This window comes from Sorghum bicolor, chromosome 1 (genome assembly GCF_000003195.3).
Source record: "Sorghum bicolor cultivar BTx623 chromosome 1, Sorghum_bicolor_NCBIv3, whole genome shotgun sequence".
Taxonomy (NCBI): Eukaryota; Viridiplantae; Streptophyta; class Magnoliopsida; order Poales; family Poaceae; genus Sorghum; species Sorghum bicolor.
The window spans coordinates 67,829,295-67,847,674 of record NC_012870.2 but is presented as its reverse complement, the minus strand read 5'-3'; the positions used below and the strand labels follow the sequence as shown (position 1 = coordinate 67,847,674).

General features: G+C 43.6%; 4 protein-coding genes and 1 long non-coding RNA gene across 5 annotated transcripts; all 5 read left to right on the top strand.

The window, feature by feature from the left end:
- On the top strand, window positions 1,130-3,386 carry LOC8081056 (pentatricopeptide repeat-containing protein At1g05750, chloroplastic). The gene has a single exon (XM_002467912.2). The coding sequence runs from the start codon at window positions 1,189-1,191 to the stop codon at window positions 3,139-3,141; it is 1,953 nt and encodes a 650-aa protein (XP_002467957.1). The 5' UTR covers window positions 1,130-1,188; the 3' UTR covers window positions 3,142-3,386.
- On the top strand, window positions 5,924-7,524 carry LOC8081055. The gene is made up of 3 exons (XM_021450816.1): window positions 5,924-6,606; window positions 6,749-7,285; window positions 7,384-7,524. Exons 1-3 carry the CDS (start codon window positions 6,057-6,059, stop codon window positions 7,392-7,394), a joined length of 1,098 nt encoding a protein of 365 aa, XP_021306491.1. The 5' UTR covers window positions 5,924-6,056; the 3' UTR covers window positions 7,395-7,524.
- On the top strand, window positions 7,390-8,996 carry LOC110431631 (protein TolB-like). The gene is made up of 3 exons (XM_021450817.1): window positions 7,390-7,566; window positions 7,715-7,922; window positions 8,067-8,996. The coding sequence occupies exons 2-3, from the start codon at window positions 7,781-7,783 to the stop codon at window positions 8,762-8,764; spliced, it is 840 nt and encodes a 279-aa protein (XP_021306492.1). The 5' UTR covers window positions 7,390-7,566; window positions 7,715-7,780; the 3' UTR covers window positions 8,765-8,996.
- Window positions 9,946-11,208, top strand: LOC8083712 (nifU-like protein 1, chloroplastic). The gene is made up of 3 exons (XM_002467910.2): window positions 9,946-10,351; window positions 10,433-10,575; window positions 10,700-11,208. Exons 1-3 carry the CDS (start codon window positions 10,015-10,017, stop codon window positions 10,886-10,888), a joined length of 669 nt encoding a protein of 222 aa, XP_002467955.1. The 5' UTR covers window positions 9,946-10,014; the 3' UTR covers window positions 10,889-11,208.
- On the top strand, window positions 16,609-17,801 carry LOC110431632. Its single transcript, XR_002449044.1, has 3 exons — window positions 16,609-16,882; window positions 16,989-17,049; window positions 17,153-17,801. It is a non-coding gene; the product is annotated as an uncharacterized LOC110431632 (long non-coding RNA).

The window sequence follows — 18,380 nt, the reverse complement described above, 5'->3', positions numbered from 1 at the left end:
ACAAGGCCTTAACGTAAATACGTAATGTTACTACAGTGTGAATTTTCCCTAAAAAAACTACAGTGTGAATTCCTAGTACACAAAAGATAAGCTCTACGAAATGACATCGCTGCCCTTGTCGGTCGCCTGGATCTTGGTGCATTTTGCATCTAGCTGCGGCAGCTCCGCGTTTACTTGTGTTTTGGCGTTCTCGATGATTAGTATATAGTGTGTTTTAGATTTCGATGCACTGAAAGCAATTAACGTCTTGCCCAGCGGGGTCAGCTCGTCAAAGCATCAGATTCTACAGAAAGATCTTTCTTCTGTCAGTACGTGCTGTATATCCTATTCGATCGCCATTGATGATTGATACAATGGTACTGCGTGGTGACTTGGGACTCTCAGCGCTGTACGTGCGGTGCCACACGGAATTGATACGGAGACCCATAATGGCCGGTGCCAATAGTTTAAACTGCTGGCTAGAAAAGAAAAATGTAAAACAAAACACTAACTTGAAGTCAAATTTCCAGCGTAGGCTTGTCCAGAGAGTGCAACCCAATGCCTGAGTTGCAACTTACCAGTGGTGAGCTAGTGGCAAACTGGCAAAGCGGTGAGGCCGTGAGGTTAATGCGTTCGGCACTGAATCGAAGCATGTCGACAGCATTGCAGCAAGTAATCCATTTCCTGCGTGGGAATTGCCTAACCCAGTACCCCAGTAGCACGACGAGGACGAGGTCCCAAATGCCATTATCAGAACGCAGCACGGCAGTCGGCAGCAGCTCCGGTGTAAGTGTTGAGACAGAATCCTAACCAGGAGGTCATTTAAACGCTTTGGGAGTCGGAGGAGACAATTTTCAGTAAAATTCAAGGAGAAAAATATAAACTACAACGATATAGTTTTTTTTTGGAGCTACGACGATATAGTTTGGAGATAAAAATGGCCTTTGATTTTACTTTCCGTGCTGATGAAAATCTTTGCAAATTTGCTGGGATTTGGCCCGTTAAGGGCCCGCGAGTTACCAGTTCTTCGGGCCAACCAGATCAGGTCATCACAGCGGGCCACGCCACCCACCAACTGCATGTATTCAGTTGGAACCCGTTCGCCAGCCCACCTAGCCTGCGCAACCTGCAGCTTGCCTTTGAGCCGCTCGCTCTCCCGCCGGCCGCCCGCCCGCCGCAGCGCACCAGAGTCCAGAGCCGCAGCGCATCATGCTCACGGTGTCCCTTCTGGACGCGCAACTCTCCCGCTGCCGCTCCGCGCGCCACCTCCTTGAAATCCACGCGCAGTTCCTCGCGTCGGGCCTCCTCGCTGACGCCTACGCCGCCAGCCGCCTCCTCCTCTTCACCACCTCCGCGACCGCCGCGCGCCTCCTGCCGCAACCGCTCCACCACTCCCTCCAACTCTTCCGGCTCGTGCGCAGCCCCAATGCCTTCACCTGCAACACTCTCATCAGGGCGGCTCTGCGCCAGGGCTTGCCCCACCTCTGCTTCCCGCTCTACGCCTCCATGCCAGCGGCGCCCGACACCTACACGCACCCGCTCCTCGCCGCCGCCTGCGCCGCCAGAGGGGACGCGAGGGAAGGCCGGCAGGTCCACTCCCACGCCGTCAAGCACGGGTTCGGCGACAACCTGTACCTCAGGAACGCGCTGATGCACATGTACTCTGCGTGCGGCTGCGTCGCGGGCGCGCGCAGGGTGTTCGACGCGGGACCCGTGTGGGACGCCGTTTCCTGGAACACGATCCTCGCCACGTACGTGCGGGACGGGGATGTCGAACAGGCTGTCGGGGTGTTTGCGAGGATGCCAGAGAGGAGCGCTGCGGCGGTGAGCTCGATGGTGGCGTTGTTCGCGAGGACAGGGATGGTAGAGGAGGCGAGGGGGGTGTTTGACGGAGCAGAGCATAGGGATGCATTCACGTGGACAGCTATGATCTCTTGCTTCGAGCGGAATGATCTGTTCGTGGAAGCGCTGGCTGTGTTTTCAGATATGCGTGAAGAGGGGTGGCCTGTGGACGAGGCAGTGATGGTCAGTGTGGTCGCTGCTTGTGCTAAGTCAGAGGTGATTCAGAACGGAGAGGTGTGCCATGGACTGGTTGTCAGAGCTGGCCTTGGTTCGCGGGTGAATGTCCAGAATGCGCTGATCCACATGTACTCAAGTTGTCTGGATGTTGTTGCAGCACGACGATTGTTTGATAGCAGTGAGAGTTTAGACCACTTCTCCTGGAATTCGATGATTTCTGGCTATCTGAAGAATGGCCGCGTCGAAGATGCAAAAGCATTATTCAATGTGATGCCTGACAAGGACAACGTTTCCTGGAGTGCAATGATAGCTGGTTGTGTGCAAAATAACCAGTCATCCGAGGCGCTCACTGTTTTTGACAACATGAGAGCCCATGAAATCAAACCGGATGAAGTTACGCTTGTTAGCGTCATCTCTGCATGTACTAATTTGTGTGCTTTGGAGCAAGGGAAGTTAGTGCATGAGTACATTAGGCAATACCAATATAACATCACTATCGTACTTGGGACTAGCCTCATTGACATGTACATGAAATGTGGATGCATGGAGGCTGCACTAGAAGTCTTCGACATGGTGGAAGAAAAAGGAACACCTTGCTGGAATGCTGTCATTGTGGGACTGGCCATGAATGGCCTTGTTACAAGATCCCTTGACATGTTCTCTGAGATGGAAACCTCTGGCATTGCTGTCCCCAGTGAGATAACTTTCACTGGAGTTCTGAGTGCTTGCAGGCATGGTGGCTTAGTTGAGGAGGGCCGTCAATTCTTCAAGTTGATGCAGAACAAGTACCAGATTATACCAAACATCAGACATTATGGATGTATGGTTGATCTCCTTGGGCGTGCTGGGTATGTCAGAGAGGCCGAGGATCTGATCCAGAGCATGCCCATGTCACCTGATGTTCCAGCATGGGGTGCATTACTTGGTGCCTGTTGGAAGCACAGCGATAGTGAGGTCGGGGAAAGGGTTGGCAAGAAGCTTGTCAAGCTGGATCCTCATCATGATGGGTTCCAAACTATGTTATCTAACATATATGCTTCAGAGGGGATGTGGCAGTGTGTAAAGGACCTAAGGGGTTCCATGAAGCAACATGTAGCAAAAGTTGCAGGCTGTAGTGTGGTTGAATCATCACATTCTTCATGAGATTCTAGCATGTGATGGTATTAGAAAGTAGAATGCATATAGTGTGGTTTAAGCTGAAGAATTACATGGTCAGAATCCAATGCTTTTATCTGCTTAGCTTGTGTTCTAACTATTACCTGTGTTCTCAGGTCTTGTAATCCAGTTCATGATTCCTCTATCTGCTTTTGTAGATACAACTAAAACACTTTCCCCTATTATCATAATTGCAATATTCATCCTTTGAACATCCAACAAGTTCAGATAAAGCTTGCATCACTACCTTCTCTTCCAAAAGCATAATAATTATTCATCTGACAATGAGCGAGGAGCAACACCATTTGTCAAGATATGGTTTTCTGTTGCAAAAAATGATATGCACAGACTAATTACTTTTCTGTCTGAGTTATGTACTTGTTATGAAAAGATCAGTAATAGATCAGGAAGGGGTAAGAATAAAAATGGATTTCGGTAGGTTGGTTCATATATAAATTTTCACAAAAGTAGAAATATTTTGGTCTAACTTGAAATTGTATATTTCAGTTGGAACTTTACACAAATTTTGGCATAAGTTGACATGTTAAATGAATTTGAAACCTGACAGACTAGACCCTCATGCTGCTGTAATTGACATGTGTACCCCTCCTATCTGCTGCTAATTTTCATTAAGATATATGGAGTTCTTGGAAATTTACTAATAGAAATAGCTATCAAATTAGAAAACAATTATTTAACTGTTTGATTAAAGTATGTATCTAACAGATTAGTAAGTGACTGCAGTAATATTATGACTATACCTGGTTCAATGTAATCTAAAAAGGCTTGAAAGTACTGAGGTAAATTGGGTGGGAGGCAACATATATGGTTTTAGATCTTTGAAATATTAATTTTTGGCATGTCAACTGAAAACCCCTTTTTTGTATTTTTACAGATCAACTTGGTAAAGTGCAAAGCAAACAACAATGGTAATTCTTTATTTCTCATGCATCAGTTGAAGTATTGATTCCGGTTCGAACTTGTGTGCACTGATAATTTCATAACTAGTGTTTTCACAAACTGTCAGAAAAAAAATCACATAGGGACACATAGGTTGGCCATTAATAGGCGTGTCCTAAATGTCAAACCACTATGGGTGAGAGTCAACTGTTAGATTTTTTTTAACCAGTTTTTAGCTAGATTAAGGAGTTCAATGAAAGACTATATTAAAGCTCATGTAGTTCAAGGGAATAAAAATTGAAAATGTAATCTTGTGATAGCTCTGACAAAAAAAAATGTAGTTTCTATTTTGAGAAATTTACTTTAAGTACTGCTAACTCCTTAGTGTAAAGATGTTTACAAGCTGTATATGTACCCAGAGTTGAAGCATACTTTACTACTACATGCATGCTGTAGGTATTTTGGCTTTGATGGTACTCCATTTGGTCCAAAGTACTCGTCATATTTGCTAAATGTACATACAGAGAAAAGACATTAGTTTCTTTACATTGCCTTGCCCCTAGTTGTTGTCTCTTTAGCTTCTCAATACCGGGAAATAATGAATAAGGTTATAGCGTTATTTGGTGAAGAAAATATTACCTTGTATAAACTTACATGATTAGTACTGTTTGCAAGCCAAAGCTTACTGCCTAAAATGGCTTCTATTTTAGAGTTTCAGTCAATAGTTTACTGGAGTAATTCATTGTATGTAGTTCCATACATTGTCCTCAAGATTTCTATTGGCTCAGCAACAGTCTCGTAAGTTTTCCTTCTAGTTCGAACATCACTCATGTGATTGATGATTGAGGTCCAGCTAGAGGGGATCAACATGGACTTGCTAAACCAAGTATATATGACTTGAAGGGATACAAGTATGCATCCAAGTGAGTTGACTTTTCTTTAGTGTCTGAAATATCCCTAGAAGAAATTTCTCTCTATTTGTGATGTTTTGAGAAAATCTTAACATTTCCCTCCTGTTCTTTTTTACACACAGAGGAGAGAAAATATGGAACGGCATTTGAAAGTCAACAAAACCATTGTGTTATTTTAGTGAAGTAGCTATTAAGGTCGATACATTCAATAAAAAAAAGATTAAATCTAAACCTTATTGACTGACAGAACATGTGCTAGACTGAAGACAATCACCACTTGAGCTATATAAATAGCATAGTTGTTAGGATGGATGCTCAGGTATGTTAGAATAGAGTTATGTACTCATTCTACTGATCCACGAGATGCGGACACCTTACATGTTTGATGTTTGTTATAGATTAATTTAGATCATGATGGCTCATAATGATCGTTTCATTAAGTATCCCAGTGGGCTGGTCCAGTTGAGGTATTCAATGTCAAGTGGCATATAGATCTGTTTGATGTTATGAGAAACCACATTTAAGGTCTTTTATAGAGAATTATTGGCAACATCGCTTTGCACATAAAAAAATATATGTCAAATCTGATGAAATCATATAAATAATTGTGATGACATGTCAGTCCACCCAAGCAGCACGATCGTAGCAAACTGCAGCCGCAAGGAATATGATCTGCTTATTTATTGCTTGACTCAGAAACTAATCCCTGACAGGATTGGAAACTAATCCTGTCTCTAACTGGTATTATATTGCGAGGAAGTTTCTAGCTGGTAGCAAATCCCAAACAAACCAAATATACTAGTATTATCTTTAGTTGATGTCAAATCTCACCAAACAACTAACTGAAGTAGTAATCAGCCAAGGACCTGGACGTGACAAATCAGTTATTTTTATTTTAATAATAATATAGTGAAGAGGCTAGCTGTTGAGTCAAATACTGAAAATGCCTTCTCCCTCTGTATATACCCTGCATTTCTGCCTTTTGAAAATGCCTTACTCTTGCTTCATTTGATAATTTCATCACTCTTGCTTGCATTCTTACATCTGCTCATCACCAGTAACACCAAAAGCAAACACAGCTACTTCGCTAGAATGGGCGAGAGTAGAGGCAGCATTGCCTTCTTTACGAGCTACAGACCACCGGTGGCACTGGACATATTCTGCTGTCCAGTTCCGCCATCATCCAAGCAGGATGAGCTCCACCTGACGGACGGCTTGTCCTACAATTACAACTGCCGACCCATTCCACCAGCGGCTCTCAAGACGATCATCAAGCGCCTGAGACTGGCTCCTGAAGCCGTCATAGATGACGATGTTGATTCTGGCCATCTTACTGGTCTGGTCTTTGTTTCTGAAAGAGAGCACAGCTTGGAAACACTTCATGTAGCCCTTCGCTTTGTTGCCAACAATGAAGTCAAGATCTTTAGCTTGGCAGACATCTATGGCTCCGACTTATTCAGTGGTGCTCGTTTGGAGGACAATGGCTGCATTGCTGGTGGCTACGAGGTGGATGGGTCTACAAATGACCATTACCTTGTCTATGTATCCACCAAGGAGCCAGTCCAAGAACGCCGCAGCCCCTGGAATGTTGTTTACAAAACCAACCTTAGAACCAGTGAAACTGAGCATCTCACCCCACCAGGTCAGGTTACTGATCTTTCTCTTGAAGCCTTCTGCTGTTTGATCCACCTCTTACAGTCCTACTTGTGGTTAGATGAATGACTAGATATTAGTATTTCCTTTCTGCTTAACTTACCATTGATCTTGTGATTCTACTTCAACAGGAACTTTTGACCTAAGTCCTTCTGTGTCCCCATCTGGGAAGAAGATCGCTGTGGCTTCATTCCAAGGGAAGACATGGGATGGCGAGATTAAGGATCTGAAGACCAACATCTACTTGACGAGCTTAGAGAATCCACCTCTGGAGCGAAGGCGAGTGATAGAAAATGGTGGCTGGCCATCATGGGGCAGCGAAAATGTCATATTTTTTCATAGGAAGGTTGGGGACATTTGGGGAGTGTTTCGGTACAACCTGAGCACTGGTGAAACAGTCCGGGTAACCCCGGAGGCATTCGATGCAGTGACTCCGGCAGCTATTGATGAGACCAGAGTAGCAGTTGCAACCATCCGGCAGAAGTCCGAGTTCACTGATGTTCGCAACGAAGCCCAGTACCGGCACATTGAGATCTTCGACACGAGTGCACAGGAACAACCGTTGCAAATAACTCAGAACACCAGGGCAAAAGCCGACCATTTCAACCCCTTCGTGATGGACGGTGGCAAGTACATATTATCATCGTTGCAAAAGCGACCTTCTCAAGGTACATATTGTTCATTAACCTCCTCCGATCCACTTGCAATACATAGTTATGGGGATAATCTGGGGCAACGCATGTGATGGAAATACTGTTTTCTGCAGCATGGAGATGATGTGCCGAGACATTTTCATAAGGTGCAGTCGCCACACGAAGATGTTGGAGTGTTTAGGGTGTCTGGTGTGTTCCCAACGTTTTCAAAAGATGGCTCTAAGCTTGCATTCGTTGATAACGAGTTCAAAGCCGTGTGGTTGGCAGATAGCCATGGATTGCGTGTGGTCTTCGAGGTAAGGAACTGGCTCCCTTAGTTTCTGTTACTCTTAGTTTCTGTTACTCCAATGGAGAAACAGGTGAATTTTGCAAGCTTGCGATGGTTTATAACTAGAGGAATATGCCTTTTTATCAGTTATGAGCGATTTGGTGTTGTTTCTACAGACAGATGGCCCAGACAGCATCTTCTCACCAGTGTGGAACCAAAAGAAAGATATACTGTACGTATGTATGGGGCCGTCCTTCAAAGCTAACGAAACTCTAGAAATCTATGCCATCCCCGATGTATCCCGTGGTGCACGTGCACGAAGACATACGCGACAGCTCACGAAGGGAAAATTCAACAATGCCTTCCCTTTCACCAATCCTGATGGTAAGATAATGTCGCTCTTGCGGTCTTGCCGTCCCTGCTCCAGTTACTTCTACTACTAGTTAGAATAAATTATTATGATATGCTTCCTGAAAGGCAGAAATTAAGCATGATTTAGTTGTAAATCATGATATGTACTGTATGTAGGTACGAAATTTGTTTTCCGATCAACGAGAGATGGAGGAGACAAGAACTACAAGAATCTGTACATAATGGAGGACGCCGAGTTCGGGGAGGTCGGAGGTGGCAAGGTGACACGGCTAACTGAAGGCAGCTGGATCGACACGCACTGCCAGTGGTCTCCGGACGGGAACCTGGTCGTGTTCGCGTCGAACCGCGACAAGCCCGCCGACGCGCCGGAGCGCGACCACGGCCTGGACCCGGGGTACTTCGCCGTGTACCTGATGAACGTCAGCGACCGCTCGGTGGTGAGGGTAATTAGGAGTGGGTACGACCTCTCCGGGCACGTGAACCACCCGGTGTTCAGCCCGGACGGGCGGAGCATCGCCGTGACATCGGACCTCGCGGCGGTCTCCGCCGACCCGATGTCTCTGCCGACCTTCCTCCACTCCGTCAGGCCCTACGGTGACATCTTCTCCGTCGACATCGACCCGGACGACATGGAGAAGAACAAGGACCTGGACAAGTTCGTGCGCGTCACGCACAGCAGATACGAGAACTCCACTCCTGCCTGGACCGTGTTCTCGACGCATGACCCGCACGCGCAGTGGAACCTCCTGGTCATGGAGGACGAGTACACACCGGCATGCCCTTATGCTCATCCTGACGGAGGTGAAAGTTGGCACATGACTGGCCAGATCTGCATTCCGAAACGGCACTGCTGATCCTTTGCACTCGTGCTTCCCTCGTCTACAAATTGTGTTGAAGGACTTGTTTGTTCACTCAAAATTTGTTTGAAGTAGTGTCCTGTTCGTTTCATTTCAGTCTGTCTGTTGGTTTATAAACCTTGTAATAAGTATCTGTTCTGTGCATGCACCTTTGGATGTACAAAATGGACAGTGTATATTCTTCATCAAATAAATTTCCATATCTAAAGAAAGATGTACTATTCCTTTATCAATGGCTTATGGACTATTTTCCTTTAATTAGCCATCTCATATTTTGTTGTTGGGACATGGTCTAAATACTGTATTTCCCTTCGTCACAGAGGACAATATATGGTATCACGATCTTTGAGGGGGACATTTTCAAGATCTTTTTTAGGTGGTAAACTCATAGCTATGCACAGAGTAAAACAATTCACCGTAGAAAAACTGTACATTGGCCCTAAAAGTTACGAGATTAATCGGGGAAGAAACAAGAAAATATACAGTTGAGTTTTAAGATAATCTAACGGCTAATATTAAATCAAACAATCCAAGCCTAATACAATTATAAGGCTAATCAAAATAAGAAAATAACATATGCCATTGGATTTTATGATGATCTAACCACTTAAATTAAATTTAAAAAATCATGCCTAATGCCATTATGAGATTAATTGGAGAACAGAAATAAGAAAAGAACCTACACCGCTGGGTCTTATGATGCCACAATCCAGTTACGAGATTAATCAAAGAATAAGGACGTATGATGTTGGATTTTACGATGATCTGACAACTTGTATTATAGCAAAACTCGGATGCCTAATACGATTAGTAGAAAGTAAAACTGAAATAATAAATAAATTAAGAAAACTAATTATTGGAAAGAAAAAGCTAGCTATATACAAATTCCATGTAAAAACACAACTGCTAATGGTAAAAACTCGTCCTATAATTTTTTTTAATATGGAAATTATTAGTAAATACTCATCTAAATTATAGGACGTTTTGTTTTTTTTAATTCGTAGATGTTTCTATTTATTTAGACGGGTCGCTACTTGTTCCGTCAACGCTCACATATGTTGTTGTAACACTCCCTTTTTTTAAAAAAAAATTACACAGTACAGCATGCTTAGAAAAAATCGACGAAAGAAGCAAGTAAATTCTGTTGTAATTTCCGCTACATTTTGTAAATTTCTTTGCCCCAACTTCTTGGACGGCAGCAAAAGAGCAAACGCGCACGCTAACACGCACCCACACCACACAATCCCATGGAAGCGTCCCTTGCCGCCGCCGGCGCCGCCGGCTTGTTTCCTCCGCCACGAATCCGCATCCGAATCACCAAATCGAGCCCACTCCCACCCCCTCGGCGCCTCCAATTCGGAACCACCAAGATCTGGACCTCTGGCTCGCGGGCATGCCTGGCCGCGGCCTCCGCGTCCACACCGTCGGCGCCGGGAGGCGGCCTTTACTCGGCGGCGACGTACGAGCTGACCCCAGAAAACGTCGACCGCGTCCTGGACGACGTCCGGCCATACCTCATCTCTGACGGCGGCAACGTCACCGTCGTTGCCGTCGAGGACGGTGTCATCTCCCTCAAGCTTGAAGGTAAATAAATCTTTTGGAATCCGATTGGTAGGGTAGGATCGAAATCTTGTACTAGCCGATTTCCCTGGTTGCAACATGTAGGAGCATGCGGCAGCTGCCCCAGCTCGACGACGACGATGAATATGGGCATCGAGCGTGTGCTCAAGGAGAAGTTCGGCGACGCTTTTAAGGAAATCCGTCAGGTGTTCGACGAGGATCAGCCGCCGGCGGAGACGACGCCCGAGGTCAGTGAGCGAACTCCACCACCGTAGACATAGCACCGTTGCAGTACACTGGTACTATAAGCAATATCACTCACTGGCAAGCGGATCTTTTGCTGCTGGCCTGCTGCTGTCGCTGCTGCTGCAGGCGGTGAACCGGCACCTGGACATACTTCGGCCAGCGATCGCGAACTACGGCGGGAGCGTGGATGTGTTGGCCGTCGACGGCGAGGACTGCCTGGTGAGGTACGACGGCCCGGAATCCATCGGCAGCGGTATCAAGGCGGCCATCAAGGAGAAATTCCCGGACATCACCAATGTGGTGTTTACCCTGTAGAACACTGTCTAGCTATGCTATGCATATTATTACGCAGTCGACAGCAAATGAGAAGATGAAATGACCAGACATATTGATCCAATTTCATACATGTAATTGCGAAAACGTAGTAATGCAAGGATGAGACGCATTACATCCTTGAATTTGCTCTGGTGCGGTCATCCTTGCATTTGGCAGAAAGTGGATGGACGGTTTTGCGTCTCATCCTTGCATTTGCTCTGGTGCGGTCATTGCAGCTTTCAGGAGCACATCTCCTGCTGCGAGTGCCGATGTTTCCCTTCCGTCACCTGAAATTGAGATGATTCGGAATTTTCATTTCATCTGAATCTGACAATGATTTTGTGCAGTACTTCTGTTCGTTTGAGCTTATCTGTCAAATCTGTCAGCCATTCAGCAGTGTTTTTCTTTTACAATAAATCAGCAAATAATACTTTCAGCCATGGTCTATCATCCAAACGTCTAGAGCCATGTAATGATCTCTGCTCTCTACCTGATATAATATTTTATTCCCAAAATGCTCATACATGTTTTGTTTTGTGATATGGAGTCATGAACTATGTTTACACGAGTTAGATTCATTTGTGTCCGGTGATGGTATGGAATTTGACTTTAAAAATGTATTGGGTTCTATTGTAGCGCATAAACAGTTTGCTAGTTGCACACTAATGTATTTTTTACACAAAGGGGTTACTCCAGGGCTAAAAACGGTCAGAAACTTTACCTTTTATATGGAAACGATTTCTGCTCAGTTGGAAACACTTTCAATTTAACTATTTATTACTGATGGTATGAAAGGAACACCGAAGGAAATTGGAAAATCAAAATTTTAAATACAATAGTGGTCTAAACATTCATAAATGATCTTAGTTCTCTGAAAATGATTCTCGGTATATTGAATCTTTTGTTTCCGTTTTCAGTTCTTGTTGACTCTATTTCAAACTATAAGTCATTTTAGGTATGGTCTAAGACAAATTTGTCTATCTTTCCACGAATTTATGGAAAGACTTAAATTATACAATATCTAATGAATAGTTAAATATACTATTAAAATATATTTTATGGTATAATTAATAAGCCTTGTTTGATATTGCATATCTTTGTTTACTTTTTTATAATCATGGTTAAAACCAGATAAAATTAACTTATTGATAAAACTAAAACAACTGATAATTTAGAACGAAGTGAGTACATATAAAAAATGTAGTTTGATTTAGGAGTCCCATAAATAACATGATAAGTTTGAACTGCACTTTTTGTGTGGCCTGGAATATGTTTGTTAAGTGTGGTCCACGCTATAAACCTAGGGTTTACATTTTGTATGAAGTATTGAAGTTGAATTGTTCTGAAAATTTAGAGTAATTCCAAATACCAAACATGATTAGTACTAACAAGGAATCCCCACCCCCCACCCCACCCACAAAGTATCGTCGGAGTCTATGTTTTCTCCTAATCAAGATCCAAGTTGAAACGTAGTATAAGAAACAACAAACATTACCTAAAGATTCTCATCGGATCACCGATCAGATCATTTGATCAGGCTCGTCAGATCATATATACGATGTCTTCAGTAAGGATTGCCAAGTTGAACAAGACGTGCATAGGATCGTCCAATGGGGTAGTTTGTAAACGAAAACCAGGATAAAGAGATAGTTTAAATTGTTTTCGAGAGTCGAAGGAGACAATTTGTTCATGTTCGAGAAGAATACCTGAACTCCGTTTGTAGACAAAAATGATTTTTCCTTTATGTTAGAGCATCTCCGGCAGTACTACCTAAAATAGACTACCTAAATATCTGGTTAGCTAGCCATTTATTTTTGTACTACCTATATTTTACCTCCAACTCCAATGGTACTATCTAAAACATGGCTCCTAATTTTATTTTAGTAGTCTATGACATTAAGGACCCACATGTCATCTCCTTCCTTATTGCCATAGAAGAACTCGGCCATCGATACCTTCACGCGGGAAGCAGATGGGGCGGGATTTACCAGAGGCCGAACGCCATTGGAAAGGGGATGAAGGGGAGTCAGAGGTCACTACAGTCGGAGCAGGTGCCACCTGTCGGCCGAGATCCGAGGCCAAACATGGACGCCGTCGAGAGCATCGGAGATGGGTAGTAGAGTAGCAAGGACGAGGAAGGGCGCTGGACAAGGGCAGAGCCACCGGGAAGGGCCCCGTGTCCACGCCATTGGGGAGGAGGCATGCGGCCGGTGGGAGAAGGTGTTGACGTCGGGTGCGAGTTGAGACACAGGCGGCGGCGTCGGGTGCGAGTGCATGCGGGAGGAGAAAGGAGGAAGGAAAAAAATAGATAGCCAGGTTTGTTGGTCCAACAGATGTAGGTAGTGGGAGGGAAATTTGTTGGGCCAACAAATTTAGGTAGTCAAGTAGGTAGCCTGTTGGAATAAGTTTTTTGATTTCCACTATCTATATAGGATATGTACGAAAAGGCACGGCGCATGCATTTTGTATGGTTTGGGCCGTTCGTAGGGAACACCCATTCCAGGGAGCCTATGCAGCATGTAGAAAGCCCAACTAATTTGGGCTACGTCTGACCGACGACCCATTTCCTTCGTGCCATTCCCTTTCATCATTCACTCACCACCAGTTTTCACTAGGGGTGGTCCTGGTGGACCAGTAGTATAACAGCCGTATGAGTGATACTGACACACTAGGGTTTTTGGAGGCCGTGCAGTCGTGCATACTACAGTGCGGCTACTGAAGAGCGATTCCCAGGCATATCCCCCTCCTACGGAATAGTAGTGGCACTGTAGTACGTGCCATCCTAAAGTAATCAGTGATGGATCACACACAGGATCATCAGCGAGCAGTGACAGTGAGCACCATCGTCCCAGGACGTCGACACGCGTCTGCTCCTCCTCCATTTCTTCATCCGCCCAACCCATAGACGGTGAAGCATGCGATGCAAGCGAACCGATCGATGGTCGTGTAAATTCTCGTGCTCCGGTCAGTTCCGGCTTTGGACTTGGGCCGCCGCTGCGCCGACGCCGAGCCGGCACAGCGGCAGGTCAACCAGAGGGTTTTTTCCTTTCCCGGTCTCGGGCCGCCGCCCCAGCTCGTCCTGACCGGACCGCCCTCCACAGTTGACGCGCCCGTGCGTGCGTGCGCGTCCCGACTCGGCACGGCGCCTCGCGCTTGCCTGCCTGCTTGTGCAGCTGTGCTGTGCGGGAGGCAGCGCACGTGAAGTTCCATGCACCCGCGCCTGGGGATTCCAGCAAAATATTTCGTGGGAACGGCGCTCGGATCCGCATCCGCTCGTCTACGGGCTCTACGGCGCGCGAGGCAGCCGCTTTTATTATTTCCGTCGTGGAATGGAATGGGAGGGCGTGACGGCATGTGCGCTCGTACGTGTAACGTAACGGGTTTTTACGGCGGTAACGACAGCTTCGACTCCTCCCATCAAATCGATGGGAGAGAATATTTCGGTCGCGCGAAGCGCATGAGCGCCGGCGGACGTGACGCCGCGAGTTTTTAGCTCTTGGTTCCTTCAGCCGCGAGCAGGACTGAGGCCGAGGAGATAAAAAGTTCTGAAAGTACTGTACGTAATCTTTTTGTTTTTATTTGATAATTATTATCTAATTATGGATTATTTTTTATTTATATTTAATGTTACATGTATGTGTCGCAAGATTATGACAAGATTTTTCGTAACATCGAACCTTGTAACACATGTATGGAGTATTAAATATAAATAAAAAATAACTAATTGTACAATTTACTTGTACTTTGCGAGACAAAACTTTTGAGCCTAGTTAGTCCATTGTTAGACAATAAGGTCATCTGCAATGGTTATCAAACAACTAGCTAGAAGAAATTCTATTGGCTCTAAATAGCACTTTACAAATAGCTAGCGAGATAACGTATAAAAATAATAAAAAGTAGCACTCATTGGCTATCGAGGAGAGAGATGAAATAGCTAGCGATTTCCTAATAGCTAGCGACTCATAATAAGTAGCTAATCTAGCACAATCTTCTAAAAATAACTCTCTCACAATACTCTCCATAATAGCTAGCGACTTTTCTAATAGCTAGCGACTTTTCTAATAGCTAGCGACTTTCTAAGCTAACTATTTACAAATTGCCATTGAGAGCCACATTCTTCCTAGAGATTAAATAGCTAGCAATTTGAACACCATTGCGGACACTCTAATTATCAAATAAAAATGAAAGTGCTAAAGTGGCCAAATTCAAAAAGATTTCGAATGTAAACAAGACCTGAGCCCTTGTACTTACATACATCCAAAATCCAAAAACATTTAATAATTTTTCATCACATAAAATCTTGCAGTACATGTATGAAACATTAAATATAGAAAAATAATAACTAATTATATAGTTTGTTTGTAATTTATGAGATGAATCTTTTGAACCTACTTAATCCATGGTTGGACAATAATTACCAAATACAAATGAAAATGCTTCAATAATAAAATCAAAAAAAATTTGGATCTTTCCAAAAAAAAATTCAAGATTTCACATCTCATCGAATCTTTAGACGCATGCACGAAACATTAAATATAGATAAAAAATAATCAATTGCAAAGTTTGTCTGTAATTTACGAGACGAATCTTTTGATCCTAGTTAATCGGATAATAATTAATAAATACAAACTTAAGTGCTACAGTTTGTCTAGCACCATATTATTAAATTATAAACTAATTAGATTTAATAGATTCATATGATAAATTAGTTATATTTTTGTCTATTTTAAAAGAAATAAGATGATAGACATCCTACTTATAGACTCTCGACACCATTCCCATATGGTAAAGGCCGGGACTTTGTTCCGTTATAAAAAAATGTTTGACTCTCGATGAAAGATTTCAAAGTCCCGTTAACAAATGCGTCATGATATGTCATTCGTGGGCTTATTTAGATCAAAAAGTTTTTTAGATTTTGATACTGTAGTATTTTTATTTTTATTTGATAAATATTGTCCAACCATGAAGTAACTAAGTTTAAAGATTTGTCTCGTGATTTATAGGAAATGAATCTTTTACTAAATATTAATATTTGATAAATATTTTTACTTCACACCAAAAATCCAAAACTTTTCAAGATTCCCAGTCACATCGAATCTTGCGGCACATATATAAAGTATTAAATATAAACAAAACATAAACTAATTGCACAACTTGACTGTAAATTATGAAATGAATCTTTTAAGCTTAGTTAGTCCATGATTGGATAATAATTATCAAATAAAAATAAAAGTGCTACAGTACCAAACCCGCCCAAAAAAATTGGAACTAAACAAAGCCTATGTAAATTGTGCAATTAGTTTTTATTTTCATCTATATTTAATGCTCCATGCATGTGCCGCAAGATTTGATATGACGATGAATTTTGAAAAAAGTTCGCTTTAGGGTGAACTAAGGCCTTGTTTAGATGTGAAAACTTTTTAGATTTTGCTACTGTAGTACTTTCGTTTGTTTGTGGTAAATATTGTTCAATTATAGACTAACTAGGGTCAAAAGATTCGTCTCGTGATTTACAGACAAACTGTGTAATTAGTTTTTGTTTTCGTCTATATTTAATGCTTCATACATGTGCCACAAGATTCGATGTGACGGAGAATCTTGAAAACTTTTTGATTTTCGGGGTGAATTAAACACGGCCCAAGGCCAGCTAACATGGATCTCTTGAAAAGCCTGAAGAGAGATCAAATCCCCTTTAACTCCCCAAAAGATTTCCTGACCCCAAATCTCCATCTGCTGCAGCTTCTGCATACACACACTGCCAAGTCTCCATGTCCGGCGCCCCCTGAGCCTGAGCCTGCTCTCTCCCTTTCTCTCTCCTCAGGCCCTCCCCTCCCTCCTTGGCCTTTTTATTCACCGCACACACTCCTGCACTACCACACACACACACACAAACACACTCAACACTTGAGCTGGGAGAAGCTGAGGCGTTTTCGTTCTCCTTCTCGTGCCGCTGGCCGGCCGGCCCGGCTGGTGGCTACCTAGCTAGCTCGATCGGTGTGTGCATTCTTGAAGTCTCTCTTCCTCGTCCTGAGCTTCACAGGCTACTTTCTTGCAGTTTGTGTGTGCTGCACTGCTAATGTTTGATGCCACTTTCTCGCAGTGTTATCTCGTACAAAGCTTGGAGTCGAATTGAAGGCACGATGAAACTCTGCAGCGTTGCGGTAAGCTTATCAAAACTTCAAGAGGTTCTCTCTTCATATATGTTAGCCTTCTTCTCTGTGTCTGTTTGATCTTGCACTTATGGTACTCTTGTTCTTTCATCAGGCGGAGAGGAGCTCTGTGACCGGCAAGCCCCATGTGCAGGAAGTGTCCGCTTGGCATGAAGAGCCGAGAGAGCGTCCGGTGTGGCCACCGGGAGCAGCAGTTCAGATGGTTCATGCGTAGTATTATCATGGCGTTATCCTGATTGAGCTTTTCATTCAAGCCACCGTTCTCATCCTTCTTCATATTCTTTGTATCCCAATGTTTGTGGTTTCGCAAGGTGAGGTCTTCTTGACCTTGCAAGACCTTTTCTTGACCTTGTAAGACCCAACTCTGCGACATCTCTTTCCTTCGACTCAATCTTCTCTGTCTTACACCTTCCTCTTCATTCTTACTTCTTTTCTATGTCTATCCCTTCTGAGCTGTGTTGAGCTATGTTAGGTCCTAGTTAAGTATTTTAGGGTATAGGTGTGTTCACCGTGAGGTGAATAGCTAGTGTGTTGCCTCTCATATGTGTAATGATATGAACTCTCATTGTGAAAAACTATCCCTTTGTTGTATATTTTGTTTTGATGGTTGCTAGTGTGCTGTAGATGAAACATACAAAAGCATGTTCCTGTTGCGCCATGAGCCCATGATGCTCAGGCATGTGAAGTAGGCGCCTACTTGTACTGCTTCAATGGAATAAGATGGCTATGTACTGCTTCAAACATTTTGGATCCATATCCTTTCTTTACTGTTGAGAACTGATCATTTGACACTGCAGACTGAATGCAAGACTAGTTTGTTGTCATTTCGTTTTGTTATGCTTCTACAGAAGCAGTAATAGTTAAGTTGTGTCTCATCATCGCTACAAACACAGCCCAATCCGAGGTTCCTCCCTTCTCAGGTGCAACTCATCTCGGTATTTTGATGCAAGTAATTCAAATTAAGCCGACAAGCACGAGCCGGTGAGGCCAATTAGGTTTGGCATTTCTTGTTCAACTAGGCCTATTGGGACAGTTAAATTTTGAAATAGATAGAGCTCGTGACGAGTGTAATGTCCATATGACAGGAAAGAACTGAATAGATAGCTCCAAGAGAGTAGTACAATCCTGACCTAGCAGAACAGTTCCAGTTAAGGGTCTGAGAGATAAAAAGCTAACATTTTCAGTTAGAGTCCAGGATAGAAATCATTACAAGTGTCAATCGTAGCTCTCCGGTCGAACTGACAGAATGAGTAGATAGAGTATCAATCACACTCAGTCCATCTTAATAAAGAAGGTTAAACGTTAGCTATAGCGTGACCATC